The sequence below is a fragment of the Sus scrofa genome, chromosome 18, assembly GCF_054392235.1.
Source record: "Sus scrofa isolate SSC_HxYL_T2T_F1_AM1 chromosome 18, Sscrofa_HxYL_maternal_Yorkshire_Landrace_v2.0, whole genome shotgun sequence".
Classification (NCBI taxonomy): Eukaryota; Metazoa; Chordata; class Mammalia; order Artiodactyla; family Suidae; genus Sus; species Sus scrofa.
In genome coordinates, this window is record NC_139400.1 from 39,032,354 (window position 1) to 39,050,160 (window position 17,807).

At 34.6% G+C, this 17,807-nt stretch overlaps 1 protein-coding gene across 14 annotated transcripts in view; it reads left to right on the plus strand.

Moving 5' to 3' along the window:
* Window positions 1-17,807, plus strand: part of TFEC (transcription factor EC) — a 631,163-nt gene that overhangs the window by 595,218 nt on the left and 18,138 nt on the right. The window contains exon 1 of one of the 14 annotated variants that reach the window (XM_085006044.1): window positions 5,444-5,637. The exons of 12 other annotated variants lie outside the window; for them this stretch is intronic. Coding sequence is in view for 1 of the 2 variants with exons in the window: in XM_085006043.1 (XP_084862169.1) it covers window positions 5,475-5,540 (66 nt within the window). In the remaining variant the exon portion in view is untranslated. Of the gene's footprint in view, window positions 1-5,443; window positions 5,638-17,807 lie in introns of those variants that run through there. One more of the 14 variants, XM_085006043.1, reaches the window with a different exon arrangement.

A 17,807-nucleotide genomic window follows, 5' to 3' on the forward strand; every position in this document is an offset into this window, starting at 1 on the left:
CCAAGCTGCGTCTGTGACCTACACCTCAGCTCACAGCAACACGGGATCCTTAACCCACTGAGCAAGGCCAGGGATTGAACCTCCTCTTCATGGATACTAGCCGGGTTCATTAACTGCTGAGCCATGACAGGAACTCCTATATATACACTTTAAATACTAGTCAGAGATTTGCCCTGGAGTTCAAGTAAAGTAGAAACCATGCTAAATTGGTATTATTTTTGGAAATGCTTTAGGAAAAGATGATGTTTGAAATATAGTTATGAAGGAAGGTTAAGATTTTAAGAGGTAGACATGAGGCAGCATAGTATCAGGTTGAGAGAACAAGTTAAGGTAAGAAGTGAGAAAAGAGAGTGTATCAGAATAGCTAGTAGAACAGAGATAGGAAATTCTGAAGGACTTTTATAGTTCATGTGGATGAAAATAAAGACTTGTTAGATTCAGAAGAATGCTTTGAGTAAGCATATTAGCTAGTGAACTTTCAGTTGTAGATCATAGAATCTGGTTCATACGAGGTTTAAGTATGAAAGGAATTTGTAGTTTCATGTCATCCCATAAATTCCTAAGTAATACGGTATATGGACATACCTCCTAATTGCCTTGTTTTCTTCTGTTCTGGCTTTATTCTCAGCTGTTGAGCAGACACTATCATAGCCTATTCCTAGCCTTAGCCCAGGTATTTCTGACAATCCTTCCTTGCTAACCCAGATTTTTTTTTTCTCAGACATACACTCCTTCACAAGGAAGAGGAAACTTCTGATTAATTTAAGCCAACCCTGGTGTCCCCATTTCCTTGCCAGAGATTGTTTTAAGGATGAGCTTGTATTGCAACTCTGGCATGTCGAGCAGGTTACTGGGGTCTTTAGGAATTTTCTTCAGGCTTTAAAGGAGACCCAAGAAAGAGAAGGTTTTGCCTTTAGTTGTAAGACAATGTGACATGTAGTCATTTTTTTGCCCAGGAGGTAAATAAACTGAGGAGAAACAAAGGAAATAAAGGGAGAGGAAAATCCAAGAGGAATGCAAAGAAATGCTGCTTATATGCCCCTGGATAATTCTTTACCTATGGATTTAACACATTATGTAAGGTTTTTTTCTTTACTCTATAAGATAATTAATTGTGTCAGGATTTTCTGATTGTCATAACCAAATACATCCTGGTGGATACATTTAGTTAGGCTTAAATACTTAAGAGGAGAGCTTCTTTTTCACTTTAGTTCCAGTTAAATCCTTTGTGTAATTCTTTTTAGAATAATTTCTGTCATATATCTATCCCTCAGCCAATTTTTCTTGGTCTTGGGCCTATCTTAGCCTTGTGGATTGAACAGCTCCACAACAAATTACCTAGATTAAGAATGAGAATGAGGAGAAAAGGAGTTGTTACCAAAGTAAATGTGAATGAATCTAGAGAGGCTATGCCAACAGATGACCATTATGGTAGGCTTCAAAGGTGAAGATATTTAATAATAATAATTATTATTTATTTCCCATTATATCACAGGTATTTTCTAAGTATTTCATGTATATATCTCTAGTTTTCACAGAAATTGCCAAGTCTCAGACAATCTATTAATTGCGTTATTAGTCACTTTGGGGTTCTTTGGCTGTAACTTAAGCAGAAAACCTTGGGTGTCACTTAGCTAAGGTTTATCCCCAGACCACTGTATATAGGCTTAACTAAAAGTCATGTTTTAACATCTATTGGTGGAAAGCTTGGAAGCTGCTGAGGTGTAGCTTGGACCACTTGTAGTGGTCCTTCAGATTTATGCAGGTTGAATAGAACAGTTCAGGGTTTTCACAGATCAATTTAGCTCAAGTTTTTCTGACCTAGAAATGAATATTGAGTGATTAGTGACTAGACTCAGAATAACTGAGCAGAAGTTATCTCTTAATTTCTATTTGATCAAGAGAGCTAAACCACCTGTCAATTAGTTCCCTTATTGCAACGACTGTTTAACGTTAGGGTTAGGGTTAGGGTTAGGGTTAGGGTTTGGACTGAAGAGAACCAAAGTTCAAGAAACATTCTGCTAGATCAGGTGTGCCATCAACACCTTAACTTCTCAGATTTTCAATCTCCTTACTATCAATGATTATTTTTCTCCTCCCCATCCAGCCATCCCTTCACATGATGATACTCTAGATCTTATTATTATGTATGTCTCTATCCTGTAACATTTTTATTTCATACTTTTTGACCTTTACATTCTATTTTTTTTTTTTTTTGTCTTTTTGCTATTTCTTGGGCCGCTCCCGCGGCATATGGAAGTTCCCAGGCTAGGGGTCTAATCAGAGCTGTAGCCACCGGCCTATGCCAGAGCCACAGCAATGCAGGATCTGAGCTGCGTCTGCAACCTACACCACAGCTCACGGCAACGCCGGATCCTTAACCCACTGAGCAAGGGCAGGGACCGAACCCGCAACCTCATGGTTCCTAGTCGGATTTGTTAACCACTGCGCCACGACGGGAACTCCTCTATTTTTTTTTTTTAGTGCATCTACTCTAGTGTTATTACTTCACCAATTACTCAAGCTTGTAGAGACTCCAAATTAATTGACTCTATTACTGTTTCAATTACTATTATTTCCCACTCATGATATTTTGAAAATTTCTTCCTTAATCTATTCTTGGTCAAGCACTGTAACCATTTCTCTTGCAGACACTCTTAACATGTCCCAATTTTTCTTCATTTTACTCTCCTCACAAAGGCCCAGCCCTGACTAAACTTAATTTTCATCTTATTCTACATGTTCACCTGAGCTGCTGACTGAATAAGATTTCACCACATTGCTCATAGTACTCATCTCCAGGACATTAGCAAAATTTCACAGGGGTCTTCACTACTACCTTTCTTGATGAAAATTCTCAAATTGAGACAGTGTTATTATACCTTATCTTCTTCCCTCAAATCTCCACCATCTCGCATCCATTCTCCATTTTCTAGCATTCTCCATTTTCCAAGAGAAAATATATGCAATCAGATTAGGAATTACTCATTAACATTTCATCACAAATTCTACCAAACCACCTGCATCTGTTTTGATTTTCTCTGCCATTCTTTCTGTTAGAAAATAATTGTTACAGCTCATAATCTAAACCCAGCCTAACTGCTTTCCTAGATCCTGCTAGTTCTTACCTTCTCAAGCACTTTCCCTCTTTAAATAGCAACTTCTGCTATATCATCGGTCCATTCTGATGTGTTGAATGATAACTATCAGGATCACACTTGTCTTTACTAAGATTGCCTAAAAATGCAAACAAATCAAACAACTCCCTCTGAATAAACTTCCTTTCTGCTACCATACTATTTCTGACTCCACTATTCCCCCAAACCCTCTCTGTGTTTCCACTTAAACTCTGCTTCCATTTTTCTCTCCCATTCTCTACTCTCCAATACAGCTGTTGCCCTTACAATTCTAAAGGAACTCTTAAAACCAACCATTACCAAAGCCAGTAGTAAATTCTCCATTCTTACCAAACCTGGTTTCTCTGTGGCCTTTGCTATGGTTGGCTACTCCCTTCTTCTTAAGATATTATCTGGAATTTTGTGCTACCATGTTTTTGGTTTTCTACCCATCTTGCTGGTCCTTTCTCCTCTAAGAGGCATCTAAATGCTAAAGTGTCCCTAGGCTGACTTCAGCCCTTTTTTCTCATATATCTATATACATTTTTTGGTGATCTCAAGCCCAGCTCTCTCTCCTAATGCTAGACATATATCTACAGCTACCTTAACATCTTTCGTGCTTCCACAAGACTTCTCAAAATTAACATGACTGAAAAGAAGTTATTGTTCCCTTCCCTACCCATCTAAGACTATCCTCCCTCAAAAAAAAAAAAAAAAAAGGTAATTTTTCCTTCTCTCTCTTACTCCCACACCCCCATATTTATCAGTATGTCCTAATTAACAGCTAAGACTTCCTGAATCTCACAGCTTATCAACTCCTCTACTACAACTCTTTTCCAGGCTATCATCATCTCTCACTTAAACTTCAGAAACAGATTGTAACCTAATATTTCTGCTAGTTCTTGCCCCTTTACAGCTGTTGATCACACAGCATCCAGAATGATCTTCACAAAGCAAAAAAATCAGATCCTGTTGTCACTTTCTTAACATTCTATTAGCTCCCTGAAGTCCTCAGAATGTAATCCAGATACTTCACCATAGTCAGCACTTCCCTTTAACTTTATGCTCTGGCTTTGATAATCTTTTTCCTTTTTGAACGTGACACACGTATCATTTTAGGACTACTAAACTTTCTTTTGGGGGCTTAGAATGATGTTGTCCCAGACCTTTGCATAACTTTATGTCTTTATGTCTCAGACCTTTAGTCAATACCAGCTTGTCAGAAGCTTTCCAAATCACCCTAGATGAAAGACCCTAGCCCATCACTCCCTAATTCAATATCTTATTTAATTCCCTCTGACACTTAGGATTAGAGTTACAAAAATTATCTTGCTTATTATTTTATTTACTTATTTATTGTGTGCGCCCATGCCTAGAAAATAAGCTCCTTGAATCTGACAGTTTTGTCAGTCTCGTTCACCACTGTGTCCTTAAAGCCTGAAAGAGAGACAATTATTTTTTTCTCAGAATCTGGCACAATGCCTAGCGCATCATAGGTGCTCAGCAAATGCCTATAAAATAAATACTTTAAAATTCACACATAATGTTGGAAAATTATTCCCACTATACATTAGCATTTGGGAAATTTTTAATGGTAAAAATCAGCAGCAATAAGGATAAGAACAGTAATAATTATTATGCCTTGGGTACATGCTGTGTGACAAGGATTGTATAAAACATTTTCATGAAAAATTTAATCATCGAAACAAACATATGAGATAGAGACTATTATTACCTATTATGATTTTACAAATGAGGAAAGAGGTTTAGAGAAGTAACTCACTCAAGTTCATACAGTAAGCGAATGACAGGATAGGGGTTGAATCCAGTCCCATATGACACCAAATGCAATAATCCTACCCATGTTGTATTGGCAGCCTCAGAAGGGAGCCATTTCATAGAACTGTAGAATCTTAGGATTTGAAGGGACCTTAGCCTGATCTGATCCTCTGCCACATTCCAGCCAAAGGATTACTAGCCTCTGAGTCTAGATCTGTCTCCCTCACTTTGATCTTAGTTTCATCCCTTCCTTTCAGAGTCATAGTTGTGCACAATAACTCGTTTCTTTGATCATAGATGGGTATTTTTCAATCAAGTGTCTGTAAATGCTGGTGGCATTTGGCAATCTCAGTAAACTGTTATAGTTCAAGACTATTCCAGAGACCAGTTCTGAGTAAATATTAACAGCCCCCTGTGCTTGGTTGGAACTTGAAAGGACTGGATAACACCCACAAGCAAGCTTTTGTCAATCACAGTCTAAACCAGATTAGTCTTAAAGTCCAAGGAAGAACCAAAGTTCACCTTAGAAGTTTCTGCACAGCTCTCCCAGTTATTGTTTGCAAGTGTAAGGAAAAGAAAATGATGAAGGAGAAAGAGAAAACCATTGCTATTGTGAAGGTTATAGAAACTTCAAAGTTAAAACTGGTGAGCAAGTGCATTTTGGAATTCTTTCAATGTTTGGAGATGAAACCACCTTAAATACTGAATTTAAACTTTATAAACTGATAGTCAATAAAATAAGGTATGTAGAAGTTGAGATTTGAAAAGCATAAAATATAATCTATATTGACAAGCTTGTTTACTTACAAGATAGTTTTTAATGTTCCAGCTACAGTAAACATACTTTTATAATTTATTTAGTTTTAAAATTGTTGAAAATAATATTGTATTGTGACCTTTTTTATCAAAAAGTGAGAATTTTCTTAGTTATTTGTTGCAGTTTATACATTAAATTGCTGTTCTTATTACTTTAGTACTAAATAGATTATATGTATAAAAAGTGTATGATGCAAAAGCATTTATTATGTTACCATTCTGTTTTGTGTTTTATCTTTTCTATTTGCGTTATTAGCCAGCTGGCCAAGGACAGGAATCTCCCACTCCCGCCCAACAGATTATTTTTATTCACTTAAAATAGAACAAAAAAAAAATAACTCAGTGGGACTTCTCTTTTCAATATTTATCATTCAAACCTCATAGCTCTGCTTTAGAAAATAAAATAACATTAAAGAGAGATCAATTGTGTGTGTCCTAAAACTGGAAAAATCTAGTTTACTATGTTTAAATGAATAAATACACAAAAGGAAAGAAAATAATCTTTTAAATGCCAGTTTTTATGTATGCTTACATTGTGTGATATATGCTCTCCTACAGTGTTCACTCTTTATTCCTGAAGTTTATCTTCTTTCTATGCCTAGAGTTTTTCTGTCCTAAAAGTCTCATGCTCAATTTTGCCGTTTTGAGTTCACAATAAATGTATTCAGAAAAAAGCAAAATAGAGGATCCAAACAACTAAAAATTTCCCGTCACTTTCCTATGAAATTTACATTAAGTATTTCATATAGATATAGACATATAGATATCACACATATATATAAAGTTTAGGATTTTTTTTTCTTTTTAGTAGGTTCCCAGGCTAGGGGTCAAATTGGAGCTATAGCTGCCAGCCTACGCCACAGCCACAGCAACGTGGGATCCAAGGCACGTCTGCACCCTACACCACAGCTCATGGCAATGCCAGATCCTTAGAGGTGGGGACATTTGAAATGCAGAAAATAGCAATGGGAAAGAAAAATATACTCTTTTGGCTTCCAACTTTCTTGAGTTTTGAAAACATTTCTTACTGTTAAATGTGTTAAGGTAAGCACCATTCTCTGTAGGATAGGTAGTAAAGAATCTAGCCTCTGTGTTAGACTGATCTAGGTCGTAGTCTCAAAACCTTCTATTTATTACAACTGTATGCTCTTGAGATAATTTTTCAAAGTTTTAATTATTTAAGTTTAAAATGGTAACTATGAGACTTACCTCATAGAGTCGTTATAAGGATTACTTGAGATACTGCTATTTGTTTTTACCATGAAACATGCTCAGGTTAATGTCTGGCATATAATAAAGACTTAGCTATGACATTGCATGAATATGTTATGATAATGCTTATTATCTTCTAAAAATTCTCCATATATGGATTCATAGGTTCCATGTAGCAACAGATTTTCTTCCCACCTCCTCCATCCACTGGAGTGGGAAATCTATTTTTGGAAACTGTGGCATAGTCCACACAGTATGTGGTGATGGGAAGTCTTTCAGAACTTGAGAGTAGTGATAACTAATGTTGACCAGATAATATGGGGCCATTTAATGAGACTTTAAAAGCTAGACATGTTTGAGCTTAATATAAAGTTAAAGGGGAGAGATTTAGATTTTAGGTTTTTGCGTTGGGAGAGATCAGAAGAAAGTTGTATTTTTAAAACACAGGTTGGTCTGAGGGGAGCAGTTAGGAACTAACTGAGAGAGATGGGAGCACACTGGATGGAGGGACATAATTTAGGCTTAAGGCCTTGAAAATCTTGAATATGAGAATAAAGAAGAAAATTTAGACTGACCAATGATTTAAAAGAAACTATCATAATTGGGTGATAGATTGAATATAGTATATGGAGAGGGAAGAACCCAAAATAGAGAAAACATATGTTGAATTTAGGTCAGATCACTTATGTGCTGTATTTGGCCTCCTAAGACTGAGTGGGTATATGAATATTTCTACAATAATTTTGGACCCAAATTGTATTTTCTGATAGAGAAATGCTGGTTTTAAAAACAGGCAAAGCTATATTTTTCTAGGGTTATTGAAAGTTATTGTCCTCTCACAAAGAATTTTATCTCAAAAACAAAATTTTATCTCAAAGAATTTTATCATAAATGGGGTTGAATTTTATCAGACGCAGTTTTTAATCTACTAAGATGATCATAGAGGTTTTTTTTTTAAATTCTTTTAACATCATATAAAGTATATTTATGGGACCCAATTTGATTATGGCAAGTTATCTTGTTTATACTCTCTTGAATTCAAATTGCTAATAATATTTTGCCTAAGATTTATAGTCATTGATGAAATGGGGCCGTGATATTTTTCTTTCATAATGTTTTCACACAGTTTCAATCTCAGTGAATTGGAACATATTCACTCCCTCTTGTCTTTATTGTCTGGAAATGTTTGTACAAAATTGAGATGGTATGTTTTTTGAAAATGTGACACTTTTGCCCATAAAACCATCTAGTCTAGATCTTTTCTTGTGTAATATGTTTAAAGTTTGTTTTGATTTCTTCAATAATCATAAGACTATTCAAGTTATTAATTACTTGTTAGTTCTACTAAATAATATTTTTCTAGAAATTTATGTATTTTTGCCAAAATATTCACAATCATTGGAAAATTATTGTAGGTAATCTCTCATCATTTTTAATTGTAAAATGTGTATAACATAAAATTTGCCATTGTAAACATTTTAAACTCTACAATTCAGTGGCATTACATAGATTTATAATGTTATACAACCATTACCACTATACATTTCCAGAGCTTTTCATCTTTCAAATAGAGATCTGTACCCATTAAACAATAACTTTCCGGAGTTCCCGTTGTGGCGCAGTGGTTAACGAATCTGACTAGGAACCATGAGGTTGCGGGTTTGATCCCTGGCCTTGCTCAGTGGGTTAAGGATCCGGCGTTGCTGTGAGCTGTGGTGTAGGTTGCAGACACGGCTCGGATCCCACATTGCTGTGGCTCTGGTGTAGGCTGGTGGTTACAGCTCTGATTCGACCCCTAGCCTGGGAACCTCCATATGCCACCAGAGCGGCCCTAGAAAAGGCAAAAAGACAAAACAACAACAACAACAACAACAACAACAACAAACTTTCCATTTTCCCCTACTTCCAGCCCTTAGTTACTTCCATTCTCCTTTCTATTCATTTATTCATATAAATTCAAGGTAACTTGTGTCAGTAGAATTATACAATATTTGTCCTTTACTATCTGGCCTAGCATCTTTTCACCTAGCATGATGTTGTCAAGATTTATATGTGTTGTAACATGTACTTCATTCTCTTTCTTGGCTAAGTAATATTCCACTATAAGTATAAATGCATTTTATCCATTCATCCACTGTTGGATATTTGCGTTATTTCTGCTCTTTTATTTTTGTTGCTTTTTATGGCTGCACCTGTGACATATGGAGGTTCCTGGGCTAGGGGTCCAATCAGAGCTACAGCTGCCGGCCTATGCCACAGCCACAGCAACATCAGATCCAAGCTGCAGCTGTGACCTATACCACAGCTCATGGCAATGCTGGATCCTTAACCCACTGAGAAAGGCAGAGATCTAACGTGCAACATCATGGTTCCTAGTTGAATTCATTTCCATTGCCCCACAATGGGAACTCGTGCTGTTTTTCTATTTACTGTTTCTATGAACAGTGGTTTGCAATTATGTTTTCCATTCTTACTGGTATATACCTAGAGATATGAATTGCTGGTCATGTGCTAACTTTATGTTTAGCTTTTGAGAATTATTGTGCTATTTTTCACAGTCTTCACCATTTCGCATTCTCAACAGCAGTACACAAGAGTAACATTTTCTCCACATCCTTGTCAACACTAATTTTCCTTTCTTGTGATAATAGTCATCTTAATGAGTGTGAAGTGGTGAAACAAGGTGGTTTTGCTTATTTCCCTAATGACCAGTGGTGTTGAGTATCTTTTAATGTCCTTATTGACAATTTGTATATCTTTTTTGGAGAAATATCTATTCAAGTTCTTTGCCCATTTTTAAAAATTGGATCGTTTTTGTTGTTTTTGTTGAGTCAAGGAGTTTATGTAGGCTAGATATTAATTTCTTAGCAGATATTTGATATGCAGTAATGTCTCCTATTTTGTGACTTGTCCTTTTACTGTTGATAGTGTCCTTTGTTGTACAAAAGTTTTAAATTTTGATGAAGTCTAATTTACCTTTTTTAATTTTGTGATTGCCTGTGATTTTAATATCACTTACAAAATCATCACCAATGCCATGTGTTGCATCTCACACTGTTTGAACCCTTGACCAAGAACTTCCACATGCCATGGGCCCAGCCCCCCCTTAAAAAAAATCATTACCAAACCCAATATCATGAAGATTTTCTCTTATGTTTTCTTCTAGGAATGTTATAGCTTTATTTCTTATGTTTATGCCTTTGATCCATTTTGAGTAATTTTTGCTTATATTTTAAAATGAGTCCAACTTCATCTTTTACATATGGCTATATAATTTATTCAAGATCACTTGTTGAAAAAACTGTCCTTTCCCCACTGAATGGTCTTGGCACTCTTGTCAAAAATCATTTGACCAAATATTTGAGGAATAATTTCTGGGCTGTCTTCCCTCACCATATGATTGTCTTTATGTCAGTACCATATTGTTTTGATTATTGTGTGCTTTGTAGTAAGTTTCAAAATATGGAAATATGAGTGCTCAAACTTCATTCTTTTTCAAGATTGTTTTTGCTACTCAGGGTCCCTTGAAATTCCATATAAATTTTATTACGGATTTTTCTATTTCTGCCAAAACCACTGTTAGGATTTTAATAAGGATTGAATTGAATCTGTAAAGTACTGAGTAGTATTGTCACCTTAACAATATTGTCTTCTCATCAAAAAATATGGGATATCTTTCCATTTATTTATGTCCGCTTTAATTTCTTTACTATTTTTTAGTTTTCACTAAGTCTTTTTCTCCTTGGGTAAATTTATTCTTAAGTATTTTATGCTTTTTCATGTTACTGTAAATGAAATTAATTTCTTAATATCCTTTTCAGATTGTTCATTGTTAGTGTGTAAAAATGCAACTTACTTTGTATGTTGATTTTGTATACTGCAACTTTACTGCTGAGTCATTTAAAAATTTCTAAATATTTAGGAAGTCAAGGACTCTATGAAATGTATGAAATTTTATTTTGAAGTTTGGCTTTGTAAAAAATATTTATTTATTTTTTTGTTAAAGTATAATTGATTTATAATATAGTGCCAATTTATTCTGTACAGTAAAGTGACCCATATATATATATACACACACACAAATATAAATACATGTATATATATCACACTATTTTCTCATATTATCTTCCATCATGTTCTATCCCAAGAGAATGGATATAGTCCCCTGTACTATACAGTAGGACCTCATTGCTTATCTATTCTAAATGTAATAGTTTGCATCTACCCAACCTCAAACTCTGGTTCCATATCATTCCCTTCCCTCACCCCATTGGCATCTACAAATCTTTTCTTTATGTCTGTGAGTCTATTTCTGTTTTGGGGGGATTGTTTCACTTTTTAGGGCCACATCTGCAGCATATGGAAGTTCCAGGCTAGGGGTCGAATTGGAGCTGCAGCTGCCGGCCTATTCCACAGCCACAGCAACACCAGATCTGAGCTTCATCTCAGCAGCTTGCAGCAACACTGGATCCTTAACCCAATTAGTGAGGTCAGAGATTGAATCCACATCCTCATGGATACTAGTTGGGTTCTTAACTTGCTTCACCACAATAAGAACTTATGTTTTGTATTTAGGTTCACTTGTGCCGTATCTTAGAAGCCACATATAAGTGATATCATATGGTATTTGTTTTTCTCTTTCTGACATTTCACTTAGTATGAAAATCTTTACTTGCATCCATGTTACTGCAAATGACATTATTTTGTTCTTTTTTATGGCTGAGTAGTAGTCCATTGTGTTTATATACCACATCTTCTTAATCCATTCATCTGTCAGTGGACATTTAGGTTGTTTCCATGTCTTGACTACTCTGGACAGTGCTGTGATAAACGTAGAAGTGCACATATATTTTTGAATGAAAGCTTTGTCTGGATAGATGCCCAGGAGTCTATTTCTGGTTCATATGGTAATTCTATATTTAATTTTCTGAGGAACCATCATACTTTTTTTCCATAGTGGTTTTATCAATTTACATTCCCACTAACAGTGTAGGAGGGTACCCTTTGCTCCACACCTACTACAGTATTTGTTATTTGTAGACTTATTAATGATCATCATTCTGACTGGTGTGAGGTAATACTCATTGTAGTTTTAATTAGTGAGGTTGAGCATTTTTTCATGTGCCTATTGGTTATCTGTCTATCTTCTCCAAAGAAATGTCTATTTAGGTCTTCTGCCCATTATTTGACTGAGTAGTCAGTATTTAAATATAATTCCATATGTATTTGAGAAAAATGTGCATTCTCTAATGTTTAGATGTAGAACTCTTGACATGTCTATTAGTCCAAGATTTTTCTTTTATTGTTCAAATATGTAACATTACTGAGTATATTTCTCTATTTAACTTTTCAGAAACAGGGAGAAATGCATTGAAATCTCCTTCCACATTGGATTTGTTAATTTCTCTTTGTAGTTCAAAACATTTTGTTTCACATATTTTGAGATTATTTTATCAAAATTTATTTTATGAACATGCATGCTCATAATTGCTGTGCCTTTTTGGAGAATTGAATAATTTTTATTATATAATGACTATCTCCATCCTTAATATATTTTTCTAATTTTAAAGCCTATTTTCTCTGATATTAATATAGGTACATCAGTTTTCCTATGGTTATAATTTGCTGGACATATCTTTTCCCATCCTTTAACTTTCAACCTTGTGTGTCCCTTTACTAAGTTGCTGTGTCTCCTATAAGCTACATAGATCTAAATATTGTTTTTTTACCCAAATTATCAACCTTTTAGCTGAGAAGTTTGACTTATTTACATTGATTATTTGGATTAATATATTTTCACCTGTTTCTCTCATTTTATTTTTTTTATGATAATATGTCATGTATTTTAATAATTTTTAGTACTTTTTTAAATTACCACTTTAACAGCCATTTCCTTATACTCCAACCCAATCATAATGATATTATCTAATTTTAATACTGTTATATGGTTACATATATTTTTTTCTTATTAAAACTTTACCTGTGGCATATGGAAGTTCTTGCGCTAGGTGTTAAATCGGAGCTACAGCTTCCATCCTAGGCCACAGTCACAGCAATGCTGGATTTGAGCCACATCAATGACCTGTGCTGCAGCTTGGGACAATGCCAGATCCTCAACTCACTGAGTGAAGGCAGGGATCAAAACTGCATTCTCATAGACACTATGTCATGTTCGTGACCCACTGAGCCACAATAGGAACTCTGGTTATGTGTTTTTAAAAATATTTTATTTTTAATTATATTTATTTTTTTCCATTATTGCTGGTTTACAGTGTTCTGTCAATTTTCTACTGTACAGCAAGGTAACCCAGACACACATACACGTATACATTCTTTTTTCTCACATTATCGTGCTCTATCATAAGTGACTAGACATAGTTCCCAGTGCTATACAGCAGAATCTCATTGCTTACCCATTCCAAAGGCAATAGTTTGCATCTATTAACCCCAAATTCCAAATCCATCCCACTCCCTCCCCTTCCCCCTTGACAACCACAAGTATATTCTCCAAGTCCATGATTTTCTTTTCTGTGGAAAGGTTCATCTGTGCCATATATTAGATTCCAGATATAAGTGATATCACGTGGTATTTGTCTTTCTCTTTCTGACTTATTTCACTTAGTATGAGAGTCTTTAGTTCCATCCAGGGTGTTGCAAATGGCATTATTTTGTTCTTTTTTGTGGCTGAGTAGTATTCCATTGTGTATAGATACCACATCTCCTAAATCCATTCATCTGTCAATGGACATTTAGGTTGATTCCATGTCTTGGCTATTGTAAATAGTGCTGCAGTGAACATATGGGTGCATGTGTCTTTTTCAAGGTACACTTTGTCTGGATATATGCCCAAGAGTGGGATTGCTGGGTCATATGGTAGTTCTATATTTAGTTTTCTAAGGTACCTCCATACTGTTTTCCATAGTGGTTCTACCAATTTACATTGTCACCAGCAGTGTAGGAGGGTTCCCTTTTCTCCACACCCTCTCCAGCATTTGCTATTTGTGGACTTATTAATGCAGGCCATTCTGACTGGTATGAGGTGGTCCCTCATAGCAGTTTTGATTTGCATTTCTCTAATAATCAGTGATGTTGAGCATTTCTCCATGTGTTTGTTGGCCATCTGTATGTCTTCTTTGTAGAAATGTCTATTCAGATCTTTTGCCTGGTTATATCTTTTATTTTAGTTTCAATCTTTGTTCCCCTCTTCCTTTTTTAGCCTACAACCACTCTACCAAGATATTTGATGGCTTTTACTTATATATCATATTTATTTATTTATTTGTTTATATTTACTCTATCCAAAACTGTTTTCCATGTTTGTCTATAAGCATTTTTTTACCTCTAAGAAAAATTTTTGTCATGGCCTCATATGTGGATTTATTTGGGCCAGATATAAGACTCTGTGTCTTAAGTTCTTTTCTTTAACCAATTAAAAAGTACTGATTTACTTTTTTCTTTCATCCATTTTGCTATTGAAAAATTTTATGTTAATAAGTTTCTCATTCCTTTAACATAATCTTTTCTTTTTTTCTTTAGGCTTTTATATTTTTTCTCTTTATCATTGCTGCTTCTTTTTCTTCTTTCTTCTTCACCCACCTGCAGGATGCAGAGTTCCTGGGCTATGGATTGAACCTGGACCATACCAGCAATCTGAGGCACTGTAGTGACAATGCCAGATCCTTAACTCACTGAACCACAAGAGAACTCTTGCATATTCTTAAATTTAACTTGAGTTTTTCCTATCTTTCTTCTTCAGTATTCTATAGGACCTTTGATTTTTAACTCAAAATAAAACAATAATAAAATAAAATGAGATAAAAGACTTTAGTCCTTTGTCTAGTGTTAATTCTAAGAAATTCATCTCTAGTATGTCTTTAAATATTTCCTTCCTTCCAATTTTATTTCTCTCTCTCCCTGAGACTCCTAATGCCTATTTGTATTTTAGTTTTAATAATTGTATTTGCCATACTGATTAGATTTTCTTTCATATGTTTTATTTCCTGGTCCTTTTCTTCATCTTCCTGAGGGATTAATTTAATTTGGATTTAAAATTAACTAATTTCTTTATTTATTTCTCAGTGTATCCATTATGCTATTTTTCCATTTTATAGTTTTCTTTTTTTAAGTATTGTATTTTCATGTTTCCTATTTCTGTTTGATCACTTCAGCCATTTTTATGATTCCTTATTCTTATTTTATGGTATAAATTATTACAAATATCTTCCTTTATTTTAGAATCTACATTAATTTACATTAATTTTTAAAACTTAGTTTCATGTTGTCTTTTACTTTTTATTTATAAAATTTTTCTTTTGATGTTATTTCTAACACTCCATGTTGTTTAACTTTTAAAAGTCATTTCCCTCAAATGTTTTGATATTTTGACATGTGAACTCATTTTTTTTATTCAGTATTGGCTACTGTGAAAGGTAAAGTATGTGTGGGAAGGCCAGTTCCCAGTCCATTTTAGTCTCTATGATCTTAGTAGGTAATTGTGAATAAAGTATAGGGTAGAGAATCTTAGACACCAGGAACAACTGTCAATCACTTCTCTCACTTCAGAGCAACTTTTCAGATCAAGAGTTCACTTTTTTCTACTGGGCAGAAGAATTGTTGTGAGGAGTATGTTCTACTTTGTTGGAAATATTTTATATCAAATTCTTTATTAGGAATTCCCGCCATGGCACTGTATCCAACTGCAGGGGCCTGAGTACCTGTGGAGGTGCAGGTTCAATCTCCTACCCAGTGCACTGGGTTAAGAGATCTGGTATTGCCACAGCTGCAACTTAGATTCAATCCCTGGATCAGAAATTTCCATATACCATGGGTATGGCCATGAAAATTAAAAAAAAAAAAATCTTTCTTAGACGTTTTTGAAATTTGTGAGTTTGTTTCTAATAATAACGTTTGTTTCTATTGTTATGTCATTTTGCTTTTCTGAAAAAGTAATCTATTTTTAACCAGAATAACAAATATTTCTTCATAAAACATCTGTCTGTTGCCTATTACCCTGTAAAATAAAGCCAAGACTTAGACTTTAATATCTAAGTAACTTATGCCTTTGACAAAAGTAGATATAATTTTGCTTTGTAAGCCTTTCCCAATGTGTACGCAATCTTTAAATTTTCACTAACATTGTATTCTTATACCTTTTAATGGAGAAAAGGCTCTTTAGATTACATGAAATGTATTACATACTTTGAAATTGAAACCAGTTGTCTAATGATATTCAAAAAGCGATTAGCCATTTACATGAAATAGAGTAGTACCTACAGCATAAAATTAAATAGGATATTAATCATTGTGCTTCCAGGCATAAATTAGACAATAATCAAGGTCAGGTATGTAATACACCCACAGTTAAGCAGGATTAGATTCATTATCAAAATTCCAGCCCCATATCTAAGGAAAAATGCATTGGGTATAGTCTGACCAGGTAATATGGACCCAGTGAAATGCGCTAGTTTGGAAACTATCACTTTATTGTTGTAGTGCATACGTAATATGGCTCCTTTTCTTCTTAAACACTTCTGCTATTTGCCACAGCTGCATTGAAATCCATCTGAATATAAGTTCTTCTGAGAAAAGTGCACATTTCCTAGTTCCCCTTTCCTTCTCTCTAACTCCTTGTCTCATTGTTCTGCACATCCATTATGTTTCTTAAAGGCGTAGTGGAAATGTACAATTCAGGTTGGTGATACCTTTGCTTATAACCATTAGGACTTTCAAAATAGATCTTGGATACTTAAATTTTATGAATCTAATCACATATTAGGGAACCTTCTACTTTTAGGATTTCTTCCTAATTGTATCATTCTGATATTAATACTCATCATCTATTCAATTTGACCAACTTTGTCCCTGTTGCTAATTTTCAGCTGAGGAAATTGAGAAAGAATAAATATGCCATTTAAGTAGCTCCCCTTTAAGACCCAGGAAGCAACAATACATTTTAAAACAATGAATTTACATAAAATAAAGATGAGTCGTAATAGAGTAATGAAAATAACCAATATATGAGAACATACATCGGAATACCATATGCAGTCTATAATGTCCTTATTGATATGCACATACACTTAGATATTAGCCTGATTTCCATTATATTTTCAAAGTTTTTTCCCTTCAGAAATATATAATATTAATTATATATTTTAGTAGATTATTATGTCAGTGACTAATTTTGGTCCTCATAAGTTCTTTTTTTTTTTTTTTTTTTTTTTTTTGCCATTTCTTGGGCCACTCCTGCTGCATATGGAGATTCCCAGGCTAGGGGTCTAATCAGAACTATAGCTGCCGGCCTATGTCAGAGCCACAGCAACGTGAGAGCTGAGCCACATCTGCAACCTACACCGCAGCTCACAGCAACGCCAGATCCTTAACCCACTGAGCAAGGCCAGGGATCGAACCCGCAACCTCATGGTTCCTAGTCGGATTCGTTAACCACTGAGCCACGACGGGAACTTCTAGTCCTCATATGTTCTTTTTTTACATTTATTTCCAGTTGATTTTATAAGTATTAAAAAATTTCCCTCAGTTTTAATTGGAGTTTTATAAAAAGTAGGAATAAGGAGTTAGAGTCTCCATAGTAATCTGGCTACAGCTTCGTTTGATTACTTGTATTGTTTCTAGTTCTTAGGGAAAGAAAAAAAGATACTGCTTATTCAGTTCTTGGTTGACTTCCCAGAAGTGAATTAAAGATACTTAGAATGGAAATACTTTAAGTGTTCAAATCTTATATTTCAAATGTATCTTGTTCTGGAGTAGTGAAAATTAAGTTATGAATATTATTTAAATTTATTGTTGTCAGGAGATTAAATCAATAAGCACATTTTAAAAACAAACTGGTATAGTTTTGAATTGTGTATAAAGCATCTCAGCTTT